Consider the following 14,132-nt stretch of genomic DNA (forward strand, 5'->3'; position numbering starts at 1 on the left):
TCGGAACCCGCAGCAGGGTTTTGGTAGCAAAAAAAAAACAACATGTTTTTAGGGTGTTTGTCGATAACGGATAAATATTTTTGAAAATGGGGAGATGGATCTTCTAGATAAATGTTTAAAGAATATACTGTTAAAATTTGAGTAATTTTCTGCGGTTATTTATTATTTAAATTTCGCCCCATACCGTATTTTACTTACAGAAATGGGGTAACTTTGAACTTCTGTATCTTCTAAACGGATAAAGATATCAAGCAAATTTTCTAGACTATTCGAGATCAGGATCTTAAGAATGTAACGTAAAAATTTCAACGATTTCAACGATTTGGAATCCTCAGCAGGGGTTTTGGTCCGCTGGCGACGGCAAAAATATTATGAACTAATGGTGCATGAAGTTCACCGTAATCCACATCAAATGCAAAAGGAACCAACAAATTTGCTCCATTTGACTAAGCGGGAGGGAGTGCGTAACATTCATATTTTGACCCTTTACTGTTGGATTGTGACACTAAGACGATCCTTCTGTTGGATATACAAATGGTCCCTAGTCCAAGTCCTATCCAAAACACTTGACTCTCTCTTTTCATTACCAATAGAACCCGAGGTGTGAGCACCGGAAAATCTCGTTTTTTTGCGCGCTATTTTGGAACATATTCTTGCGCATGCTGTCGCATGCATGCCGATGCGGCTTGTTCTTCATTAATATCCAACGCCGTACATTATATTCGTCCAAACCGCAGTTTTTTGGCAGCTATTCTTGTACGCCCCCTAGCTGAGTGGTCATCGTGGCTGACTGCCAAGCGGAGGACCCGGGTTTGATTCACAGTACTGTCAGGGATTTTTTTCTTGGTGAGAGGAGGCCAACTGAGAAGCTACTCAAGCGGTCGGTAGCAGTTCCACGATGAAGAGACCTGACAACGACTGAGAGATCCGTGTGTTGACCACACACCAATCTACACAGCATCCAGTGAAGCCATTGGCAGGCGATGACGCGGGGGTCTAGATCCACAATGGGGAACTTTACTTTTTTACTTTTTGTGACCTTCCCATAACGAATACCTACGAGTCTGAAATTTGCATCAAGACGTAGCCGGATTGCGAATTTTGTGGAAGGATTTCTTTCGATGGTACTTCTCATTGTAAATACCAAATTTTAATCTTCAGTTATAGAAAAACTGCGCCTCTCTGGTAGTGCAAAATAACGGAACCGTGAGTATGAAACGACAACAATCGAAGACGTTCACATTTTTACCTCGTATGCTCGGATTAATTTCCAAATACTTTTTGTTCCGTTCCGAATGAGTAAACGAGCATCACAGTTGAACTCTCTCTTATGTGAAAATATACCGGTATTGTTAGGGTTGCATTCGTATGTCACACACCCATTTTTCGTGGCCGAATATTGTGCTTGTATTAGGCTACGCACTACGTGAATAAAAAATATGTATAACCGTATGCAATGAGGTGACGAAAGTCATGGGTTAGCGTCACGCACGTGTACCGATTGTTCGAGACTGGTTAGAAGAACGTTATGGACAATTCGAGCGAATAATTTGGTCATTCAGAATCCCAACCAACATTTATGGGAAATAATCGAGAGGTCAGCTCGTGCACAAAATCTTTCATCGGCTACACTTTCGCAATTATGTGCGGCTATTGAGGCAGCACGGCTGAGTATTTCTACAGGGGCTTTTTGAGTCCATTCCACGTAGAGTTGCTGCACTACGCCTCGCGATAGGGGGAACGACACGATATTAGTAGGTATGGTTCAAATGGCTCTGAGCACTATGGGACTTAACATCTATGGTCATCAGTCCCCTAGAACTTAGAACTACTTAAACCTAACTAACCTAAGGACATCACACAACACCCTGTCATCACGAGGCAGAGAAAATCCCTGACCCCGCCGGGAATCGAACCCGGGAACCCGGGCGCTGGATATTAGTAGGTATCTCATGACTTTTGTCATCTCCGTGCATGTAAAAAAAAATGCATTTGTAAACTGAGGCTGTTCTCCGCTTCGCGAGGTGTTCTAGGATGACTCGATTTGAAGGCCGTTGACGGCGAAAGGGAGAATTCGCATTCCCGTCCGATACCAAGTTCTCACCATATAACCGGAGGATTCAGGATCGGCGACCACCTCATTGCTTGAGTCAGTTGTAATGGTGTGTATGAAAATGGCCTTGTACGGTTAGCGCTCTGCGCTGTGCAGCGGAATGCTACAGGTGGATGCCTGAGAACGAGAACTGCTCTTGCTGGTGACAGCCCGTTGCGCTCGACCGCGTAATACATCGCAGAGGCAGGAGCCGCAGCAGCAGGCTGGCAGATGGAAAGCGGGCTCTCTGCCGCTTCCGGAATGTTACCTCAACGAGGCGCCTCCAGCCTTCCAGGAACGGAGAACTGGCAGCGCCACCTCTCACGCGCCTTGCATCTAAATCAGCTCCACATTGTGCGAGCACGCTGATGCTGAACTATAGTTCGAACCGGGGTTGCCATATCACTGCGTACCAGTATAAGGGAGCCATCTAATTTTACGAGGCCTTATATGAATTATTCTATGACTGACTCAGATTTATGTATTTTTCTTCATTACGAGATCTTCCATAATAAACCGCGCAATGCACTAAAAATTCAATTTGGAACACGTACATGACGCTCCAACTACCGTAAAGTCACGTACAAATACTACTTGTTTGACACTGGATTCGACGAGACTATCTGCAACTTACGTTGACTCGGTCTTGCCTTGCTTTTCTTTTTTGCTTACTTGGGCCTCAATGTTCCGCTTGTTAATGTAAAGATTCAATCTTCTGTATATGTCTTGTTCGTCTTGCAGATTTTTTTGCCCAGTATGATTAGTGTTTTAGTGGCGATCAGCCCAAGACGGAGCCACATTAGCATCACACTCTTTTCCTTTGCGACAGCCCGGACGGCTACACTGAAACAGAGCCATGGCACCAAAAATATCGTTATTGTCTTAGATCTAATCCCATTCACACAGTCTTAGAACTGACAGCATTCACGCAAGACGTTGACCTGACCTTTCGAACGAACTTGTTGAGTCTTTGACGTAAACTGATATGTCACCCATCTGTATTCAGCAGTGCTTTGGAGTCAGACTTTCAAAGAAATCCATCATTAGCATAGTCAACTTCTTGAAGTGATTACCAAGTATAAATTCCTGTAGCAACATGCAGCAAGAGCATTCTTGATTACAGCTTGGAAGATACGGGAAAGATATCGTTTGCTCCAGACATTAATGATATTGATTCGACATTCTGGCAGCATCGCTTTGAATCCCTCTCGACTCTCGATAGTTTGTCTAATTTAACCTTATTCATATTACCAAATTTGTTTTCTGCGTTACCAATCTGGCTTCTACTTCTCCTAAGTTTGCGTAATTCTCAGAACCTAATTTCATATCGTGTTAACAATTAAATCTAACTGTCCTTTTCCAAGTACGTTTCATTAACACGGAATAACGTCACTTCGTAATTTGACCATTTTTCCTACTATTATCCAAAATCGATTGTTTGGTGGACTTCTAGTGCTGCTATATAACGAAGCAGCTGCATTTAAATTAACACGAGGCAACTGCATGTTTTACACAGCCATGCAGCTTTCTTATTGATTAATAATGATTATAATCATATGTTACGGTATTTCTGCAGGAGTTCCGACTCCTGGGGAGGTGGGTGGGTTATTTTTTTATTAGTTTATTATTTGATATGTACTTCTACACATTGATCTTGCCAAAAGCCGAGAAGCGATTCTTCTTAATGTTTTAGCTCTCTGGGGCACTCTGGGATGCTCTCTGGGTCACTCTGGGGTGCACTCAGGGAACTCTGTGATGCTCTTGTTCGAGTCTGGGAAGCACATTGGGGCACTCTAGTATTCCCTCTCGGTTACTCTTCGATGGTTCTATTGTATTTATTTATTTTATTTTTCAGTTTAAAGTTGCGAATCATCGTTATGTATCTCGTGAGATTTTCTTTTTTTTTTTAATGAGCTTACTTATTGATTCAACAAAAAAGCTTATGCATGGCTGTCTTGAGTTACACGCTGTAGCTACGCAAGGCGGGAGGGGAGGTAGGCGAAGCAGTCGGCGGGGAAGTTGGTGGGGGGACCGTGCTATAGTTCTAACTAAGGTAGGAGGAGTAAAATACAGAGAGCGATAGGTTATTTAAAACTTGTACAGAAAGTAGACGGAAATTATAAGAGTCCAGGAGCAGAATGGGAAGCAGCAGTTGAGAAGGGAGTGAGATAGGGTTGTAGCCTATCCCTGTACATTCAGCAAGCAATAAAGAAAACCAATGAAAAATTTCGAGCAGAAATTAAAGTTCAGGGAGAAGAAATAAAGAGTTTGAAGTTTGCCAATGACTCTGTAATTCTGTCAGAGACAGCAGGGAACTTGGAAGAGCAGTTGAACGGAATGGACAGTGCCTTTAAAGGAGAATACAAGATGAACATCAACAAAAGCAAAACAAGGATAATGGAATGTAGTCGAATTAAATCGGGTAACGACGAAGAATTAGATTAAGAAACTAGACACTTAAAGTAATAGGCCAGTTTAACTATTTGGGCAGCAAAATAAACTATGAGGCCGAAGTAAAGAAGATATAAAATGTAGACTAGCAATATCAAGAAAAGCGGTTCTGTAGAAGGGAAAATTCTTAACATCGAATATAGATTTAAGTGTTAGGAAGTGTTTTCTGAAAGTATTTTTATGAAGTGTAGCCATGTATGGAAGTGAAACATCAACGATAAACAGTTTACAGAAGAAGAGAATACAAGCTTTTGCTGCTGCAGAAGAATGCTCAAGATTAGATGGGTAGATCACGTGACCAATGGGGAGGTACTGAAAAGAAATGAGGAGAAAATAAATTTGTGGCAAAACCTGACTAGAAGAAGAGATCGGTTGACAGGACACATCCTGAGACATCAAGGGATCACCAGTTTAGTACTGGAGGGAAGTGTGTTTGTGTGTGGGGGGGGGGGGGGGGGCGGTAAAAATCATAGAGATAGACCAAGAGATGAATACAGTAAGGTTGCAGCAATTATTCGAAGATGAAGAGCATTGGACGGGATAGAGTAGCATGGAGAGCTGCACCACACAAGTCTTCGAATTGAAGACCACAACAACAGCAAACTGCACCGCCAACAATTTTTATAATACACGTGCTGGAAAGCTACAAAGTGAATTATTATACAGTAACATGTAAATAGGCGAGTCACTGTCAACAGTCTTTAAAGAGTGATGCGTGGCGTTGGGTCAGGGGTGAGAAAACCTCTGGAGTGGCCTGTTTTTGCATCAATTTTCAAATTTATGCTTATATTGAACCTGCTGTGTTCAACTTTCATTGTTCATCTTTTACTCCGTTTTGCCGGATCGAATTAGTAAGCGCATACAGATAGGCAACCCAACGAACAGATTAGCAAAGCGTGCTGCTGTCGCGCCTTCCCGGACAATTCATGTCAACGAATTGCATGCTCGTATTGACGTTTGCTGCGTTACAGACGGTGCCCATATTGAAGACCTGTGACGTTTTAAAAGCTTAGAGAGGTGCTCTCTCTACTGACATGTTTTTGTGTTCTGTAGGTCTGGTAGACTTCACGCAGTCGTCTTCTGAACCCTCAGATGAATTTAGGAATAACCCTGTATGTTCTACACCTATCTGTGTTGGGAAACGGAACGGCGGGAAATATTTTTTTCATGTATGTTACTTCTGACTACGACATTAATTAAAATAACCATACATTAATATCTTTCAATCTCAAATAAATTTTGCAGTGAATACATAGCGTGTAGTGGGGCGATCACTCTGTTATAGAAACAATTCAAAGGCCAAGATCGCTTAAATACTGTTTACTGGATAAACGGTTTCAACACACTAAAGGTGCCATCATCGGATCTGAATGTAGATTAACAGATTCGACGATGGCACCTTTAGTGTGTTGAAACCGGTTATCCAGTAAACGGTATTTAAGCATTCTTGGCTTTTGAATTATTGCTTAAATAAATTGGTGGTCAAACATTTAAATGCAAATTCTGTAGCTCGAAAATTTTTCTCAAAGTTCCCTTGCTAACATTGCAGTTAGATGCGCGGCGAAAGGTGTAAAGTTTTCGAAAATTTGTTTTATCTCTGCACTGCTTATAATATCGTAGAAATTGTTGCGTAATAATCTGTTTATCCGCAACGCCAATAGGATATGTATTTTGTCCACTTTGCGTCGTCTTCTCTGCGGTAGACACTTGAATTCCATCCCAGTAAGCATAGTGTCGTTCCTCACGTAAATCGCACGTCATCGGCTTACTCAAATTTAAAATTTTTCTTACACTTTTCATCGACTTTTCCATTAACACGTTCACTCCTCTCTCCTCATCGTCAATAATTTTAATGGCGTCAACAGCAAGCTTTCGCAGCTGCCGTGGTGTCATTTTCCGCGGCCACTGTCCTTGCTTTTTCGGCAAGTTTGCGACGCATTACTTCGGACTATAACTTGGCTGCACCTTGCCGTGCAACTTAGCGATGTGGCCGGGTCCTCGGATCACCTTGTCACCTGTCCAGTCCGTATTTCTTTCTGCAGGTAGTCTTGCAGCTTTAGAGGAACCCCGGGGGGAAATGTATTGTAGCCTTGTTTCTGGCGACCGGCCTTTGCCTGGATGGGACACCGCCTTCGACCAGTTTCGGGCAGTTTCGGTCCCGTATAGTGCATGTACGTTTCATCAAAGTCTGTGTGGAATACTCGTGTTTATTAGGCCCCCACATTCAATTGAATTCTGTCCCTTACAAAGGTCTCTGCGCCGGTTCAGAGCTGAAGAGCAGTTAAGCATATAGCACCTCCAAAATGGGCGTGCGTAATTAAGTATAGAGGGAACCGACTGATCGTGTTGATTACTGTTGTACGGACTTGGTTAACTTCTTTTCAAAACTTCACGGTTAGACTTGAAAGCAGGAAAAGGCCATCGTATAAAAGTATGAATTACACTCTGAAGTATACAACCACGACTAAGAATGACCCTATCGTCGACGGTGGTGTCTTTGGAGAACGAGGCGGAAATCAACTGAAAGAGAACAAGTGAAGGAATCGACCTTGTACTTTTCAAAGGAACCATCCCAGCATTCGTCTTACATGACTGAATGATACTGCAGTAAGCGTAAATCCGGATGTCCGGGCGGAGATCTCTTCATCGTTACAGATTGGTTCATTATGAACATTACAAAGTTCGTGAAAGCGTCATCTGTTGTAAGGAAAGAAGTAAGCCGTCCCTATTGAAGAAATATGATAGCGTGAAGCCATTAGGAATGGTACAGTTATCTTAAGAACTAAACAACAGGAGAACCAGTAGATATGACCAACACTTAATGGGAACTGTAACATCAGACCTTAGAGTTGAAATCGGAGGAGAGAGACAGTCTAAGACTAAAACACACGGAGAGGGAAGCGGAGAGCAATCGCGTACCTCAGCTACGTAACTGGAATTACGTAGCAACGGTGAAGACGATGGCAATTTCAAGAAAGCTCCGAGCGCCTACAAATGAATGGATGAACAACTCGACAAATGAGGTGCACGTGTTACGTGATGTATTCACCTCTCGGCCTCAACCTACCGCAAGTGTTAAGTATCAGATAATAACGGTCGGTGGCTGAGTAGAGCACTGGTGAGTAATGAGATTTATCCCACTGCAGTTCCCTGATGTTGCTGGCTACATTGTCTGTATTTTTTCCTTTTATTCCTTACGGCGTCGTGTTTTGTTTTTCTTTTCACAACACTGAACTCAACTGCGAAGTATCTGTGGTAATGGTATCAGCACACTACACACCAAAAGAGACCGTCCTATAAAAGTGTGAATTACATTCTGAAGTATACATCCACGCCTGCGAATGGCCCAATGGCTGGCTGCAACTCGGCTCAGTAAGGATGACTGCGATAAGCAAATGCGCAGTTTAGTTCTACATGTGAGCGCTGTTATTGGTAATTATGGAGATTGAAGAAGAGGAGCTAGAAACTTCGTGCCAACTCTTCTCGAATAACATGACAGGAGCCACCAAGTGTTAGTGTGGCTACTTCTAGAGTATTGTTACAGTGTTTGGAGTCATTATCAAGTAGGCATGACTACAGACGTCCAAAGAAATGGGAGAAATGCTGCTGAGATCGTAAGACGTTGGTATAGCCCATACGAAAGTGTAACAGGGAACTTAAACGGGAATCATAGGAGGAAAGACGCCGTAGTTCTCGCGAAATTTTGTTCGAAGAAGATACTGCCAGTAACATATATCGATGGTAGGCAATTAAAACCTCGTGTAACTCCATTTGTCTGTGAAAACCTCGTAATTCCAGTAACCAGTAAATCCATTATCAAAGAGAGATTTGAAAGTGCACGACCTTCTCTCATCTGTCGATAACTAAGCTTCTGCTATAAAGCTGCACGTGTAGCAACTTTATCTACATCATTTTATATTATTTTTAAGACCGTTTTTGCTTCTCCTGTAAAATTTAACAAAATGGAGTTAAGAGGTTTTCATTGCTTACCATCGATATCTTGTCCAGAAATCTGTTTACAGAGGCAGGTAATCAATCATTTTCCCCTCGGTCGGTATATGCGAATGAAATAGGAAAGCAAATCACTAACATTTATGTGACGTACCCTCCGCCATGCACTGCACAGTGACCTGCGGATTTTTTATGTTGATTAGATACAGAGTAACTATGGCATCGACAGTGTTACATGTTCTCATTCTACACTTTACCCTTGACATGACTCCCGGCATAAATCCTGAGGATTAAGTTCAGGTGATTTTGGACTTTGGGCCCTGCTCGACCTATCCATCTTCGATCAGAATGAAGGAAGGAAGTATTTAACGTTGCGTCGACAGCGTGGTCATTAGAGACGGAACACAGTCTCAGACTGCGAAAGGATGGGGAAGGAAATCGGTCATGCCCTTTTCAAAGGAACCATCCCAGCGTTTGCCTGGGGTGATTTAGGGATATCACGGAAACATCGATGGCAGGATATGGATTTGAACCGTCGTCCACCCGAATGCGAGTTCAGTGTGATAACTAATGCGCCACCTTGCTCGGTTTTGGACATATTGGCTCGTTACATCAGCAGCAAAATGTGCCGATGCCCCATCGTGCTTCCACTCCACAACCTTGGGCCATGGGTGAAATATGAGAACAACTGTTTAAGGACTTCATCGAAAAGTTTACATTTTAAATCCGGTTTTATTAACTAGGACAATATTTCATTCCGAAGTTAGTGTCGGCTCTTTATCACACACTACATGTGTCTCTCAAACGACTTATTTGAAGACCCATGATTACTGGAACTCTTTTCCTTGTATGACTGTACATTTTCACTCCTGTCACTTCTCGCTATTAGTTATAATTACCCTAAATCACTACTTAATGTAATCCCATAACATTATGCAGAGCACACAGGTATTCATTCGTCCGAAGACTGTTGGGCAGACTGTCTCACAATCGTGCTCATTCGCTCGCTCGATACAGTGTGCACACCAAATGGCATACGAATTTGCAAAAGGCAATAGATTATAGAATTCTGAAGTTACGTGCGAATCTGTAAAACTGTCACATGAACCAATAAGAAAATGTCTGAACACGTTCTGTGATGAATGTTGTGAATGCAGTCAAGCGTTGTATGCCATTTACAGTTCATGGCAGAAACGTATTGTCCATAAAGACGCTGTAAGCACAGGCCCGCTCTCAAATGATGACCAGAAATAACTCTTTACAATAACCCAACAACGCAGCATGTTGTCTACTACTGCGGCACTGAGCGACTTACCTGATGACGAGGCACTGGATGGCTAACATGACGCCGTAGACGGCGTACTGCAGCCAGAAGGCGCGGAAGATGGCGCTCAGCAGGCTCGGTTTCTTCCCCTTCCCTTCTTGCCTCGCCTTCGCGATCTCCTTCTTCCATGCTCTGCAAAAACACATAACATGATATATCCTGAAATAATAACAACCGTGCAAATCTCTTTTCTCCTGTTCCCTTACATCTTTACTCGTGTTCTGTTTTACTTGTTGGCTTTAGTGAATTCTTTCGAAAGATAACAATCTGTTACACAAGGCAGGCACAGTACAGTAAGTGTTGATCAATTTATCGACTGTGGTCCCTTGCATATACTGATAGATACATGTAGTCTCACCACACCGTCATATTTTAGTGTGGAAAAATATAAATTATTAAAATAACTTTGGGAATACAGACGGGTAACATTGTCGACAACCGCAGATATTTCGACGGGTGAACACCCCGTCATTTTCAAGCTGCAAATGCAACAACGGAGAGGTGTGAAAGGAAATTTAAATCCTCCATAGGCGGAGCTGCGGGGTTAAGACTCATAATACGGCGAATACAGAAAGGCAACACGAACATCGTAAACAACCTCAAACATAACGAACTATTGACAAGTGATGACCAAAGGAATCGCTGAGTTAAGAAAAAATCTACGGATACCAGTCACCGAATGCTGGCCCCTATTTTGATTGGACCAGAGGTGGGATTCTTCCTACATCTCGGTCAGGGAGCCTAAAGATGGCGTAATTTAGCGCTGAGACTGGCTGCTCAAATAAAATAACTGAAATTTAGACGGCTGAGGGTTTTTTGATTCTACATTTTATACTGGACAGCCGAGGTCCCGCAACCACCAGCATAAATATGGACTTACACAGCAGTTTGAAGATGTTTCTTTGATGTTAATAGCGCTCTACTAAGGCATATATGTGAGCCATACCTAAGAGTTCTGGGAGTACTTGTACGTGACATAATATTTCAAGAGTGTAGACTAAAAATTCCACCGTGAGTCGGTAGCTTGGGAGATATAACGTCAAACTTTTAAATTTAAATTTCCGGTGTTCGATCGACAATGGCCTTAGGATTTTTGTAAAAACTTAAATACACAGCCTTAGGGTTATTTTCTTTGTCAGTTGGCATATCGTCCACTTCTGGCTTTGCTCTGTGTATGCGAAAAACTCTTCCTTCTGTGCTGTATCTGTACACTGGAGAGCAACAGCTATATTACGAACTATGTCCACGTGTTGGTTACGGCTTCCTAATAAGGAGCCCAGGTAAAGAGTAGCACCCAGTGATCGGTGTACCGTATGTTGTGGCAGGTCCTTCCCCTATGACAGAGAACCTAAACTTACCCATTATTATCCTAGGGAAGCACAATCTCTTCATTTCTCTTCGCTTTAAGTGACCACGTGAAGATTAATGACCGATGTCAAGGATAAATAATTGATTGGTGACAGCATAGCACAACAACAGACATACATGAATGTTTATACGCATATTTAGTATTACGTCTCCTATTATGCTGACGGAAGAGAAAGACTGAAGTCTGTCTAGATGTTTCCACACCGAGAGTTATCTCTTAATAAATGAAAAACCTCTATTTGTAGTAGTGTCTGCATTTTGTGGTGAAGGCTACGTGACTGCGGATTTCAGGGAAACCGTGTTCGCTATTGGACTGGTTTTGGCATGTGTAGTAAGAATCACGTAATCCATTGAGGCGTAAGGACAGCTGCATCTACCTTGAACTCAAGTAGTACTGGCTTCTACGTCGGGGAATGGGAACCATAAATTACAACGGCCTCTTGAATGTAAAGCATCATGCAAAGCTCTTTCGTAATGAATTGCAATTCTGCGCAACGAGATGATAGCTGTGCTTGTTTGCTCGTTGACCTGCCGTTTCATGTTACACTAAACGGACGATAAACGGCGTGTTTTTTTAACCGGTTCTTTCTGGCGCGGTCACTTTGGCCACAAAGTCTCCACTCACAATGTGCTCTATGACCTGCTCTGTTGGAAAATACCATGGATACTCACCATGGAACTCTTTGCTAAATCTCTACTGATGTACGTTACATGTTAAGATTGACTAATTTACTCCAGCTTCTTCATAGTGATATTGCCCACATATGGAAGAAAGTGGAAAATATACCAAAAACTATATACGTTAGTCATTAGAACCATTCCTAATCAAGGTAATAATATTTCTGATTATACAATCGATATTTTTTTATGCTCGTAAGCAATTGGCGGCGCAGTATTGTTATTAGGCTTCAATCGAATTTGAGTTATTAAATAACTTGTTAATGTATCGAACAATGGTACGCAAATACTCAATATTCCTTTACGGTGTTTTCGTGTAAATCAAGCAACGGATTTCCGCTTACATTGTCGTGCGTCATCGGCAGAGTTCGTCTCACGTATTTCATGTTATTTCTACCGGTTTCCTAATAGCAGAAACTGTGTTAAACAAATTCGAAAAATTTCGCTTCGTTATACATGTTCTACTGGTATATGATGGGGGCTGTAGCCATGACGACTGTTAGGTTTCGAAATACTAGTGCACCAAATTTTTTGCAGCAATTTATTCTCCCATTCCTCATATTTGGACTTAGAGTTCGTTAACGTAGATGTTATGCAATAATAAATCTCTGTGATATTAGTGGAGTTACCCGTCCGGATAGCCGTGTACGTTAAAACGCCCGCTTCCGGAACGTGGAGATGCGTCGGTCCTGAGTCGAATCCGCCCGTCTGATTAAAGACAAGGGTCGGATTACCGGCCATCCTGGATGTGATTTTTAGGCGGTTTCACACATCCCACTGCGTGAATACCGGGCTCGTACCCAAGTCTCACCTCAGATATACGTTACGCAAACATTTAGAAAACTTTCTCACACTTGCACACAGAATTTACTCTTGACGCAGAAAGATGGTGTGCACTGATCGCATCCTTGAGTGAATAGGACACTGATGCTCTCCTTACCGCCATAATCAGTGTTACTGCAGTCGATGAGATATGTACGCTTTTTACAAAATATTAAAAGTGTCCAAGTTGAATTGCATTTACTTTTCATTTTTTTTAGGAATTAGTGTTTTTATTTCGTTTTTACTGCAGTAACAGAGATGGTCAATATAACGAAAGTTTGGCGTTTTTGTACATCCTTATGATTTCCATCCTCATTAAAAATAAAAATATTTACCTGAAGATGAAGAAGGTGATTTTTGAAATGTGTCATGAAAAATGAAATACTCTTGGAGAAATGTGGCTACTGAGAGTTCTCTTTTACGATAAGACAAATTTCAAATTGATTCTAGTTTACAAATTTCAAAAAGATTCTAGTTTACAAATTTCCTTGTGTTGCATTTTACAGATGTAGATGAGACAGTGTAGCTTAAAATAAGGCCTAATGATTCAGAGAAGTCTTTACATGTTCTAAGAAGGATAAGTGTATGAAATAGCATTATATAGTCTGACTAGATAGTAATTGTGGAAAACGCAAGATTCGGATTTGGGAAACCAGAAAATACAATTGATAAAGATTAGTTGACCTACAAGGGTGGGACAAAAATATAAAAACACCGCGAGAAATGAATTCTTGAACACAAATGCAGCTGCTAGTCAACTCTGCAGTTGCGCTGTCGTAACTGATCACGAACGGAACCTGTGCAATGTCCTCAGTACGTCAGCAGCGGTAGTTGTGAGTGCATTATATCGGAACTAACTGAATTCGAACTTGGGCAAATTGTTGGTGGTCGTATGGTGGGTGCTTCCATAACCAAGAGAGCCGAAGTGTTTGGTTTTTCTAGAGGCACCGTATCGAAGATTTATACCGCATACGGGGAAAGCAGAAAAACGTCATACGCTTTGTCCAACGCGGAAGAAAGTGTGTGTTGAATGATCATAATGGACGATCATTGAAGAGGACTGTCAAAAAATAGAAGACACCGCAGAACCCAAAGTCTCACATGCGAGCCTTTGTCATCAGCAAAACAACAGGAGGTTCATAAGCAGGGAACTGCAGGGCTATCTGGAATTACAAAACCACTCACTCATCAGTGATGCGAGTATCCGTAAAATTAAAACGCGGTGCTGAAGCCATAAAACCTGGACTGTGGGGCAATTGAAGACAGTAATTTGAACGGATGAGTCTTGTTTCACAGTCTTTTGAACTACTGGCCGAGTTTACGTCCTATCAGTGAAACATAGCGGGGATTCAGTAATGATTTGGCCGGCCATTTCGTGCTATTACATGGGTGCCATGGTTATTCTGGAAAGTTGCATTACTGCGAAGAATTACGTAACCATTTTAG

The 14,132-nt window shown here is 42.0% G+C and overlaps 1 protein-coding gene across 3 annotated transcripts in view; it reads right to left on the reverse strand.

The window, feature by feature from the left end:
* The window catches only part of LOC126236342 (ATP-binding cassette sub-family C member 4-like), a 296,791-nt gene that overhangs the window by 104,889 nt on the left and 177,770 nt on the right, over positions 1 to 14,132 (reverse strand). For all 3 annotated transcript variants that reach the window (XM_049945568.1, XM_049945569.1, XM_049945570.1), the window contains one exon: positions 9,810 to 9,950. In XM_049945568.1, coding sequence (XP_049801525.1) covers positions 9,810 to 9,950 — 141 coding nt within the window. The remainder of the gene's footprint in view (positions 1 to 9,809; positions 9,951 to 14,132) is intronic.

The sequence above is a fragment of the Schistocerca nitens genome, chromosome 2 (assembly GCF_023898315.1).
Source record: "Schistocerca nitens isolate TAMUIC-IGC-003100 chromosome 2, iqSchNite1.1, whole genome shotgun sequence".
NCBI lineage: Eukaryota > Metazoa > Arthropoda > Insecta > Orthoptera > Acrididae > Schistocerca > Schistocerca nitens.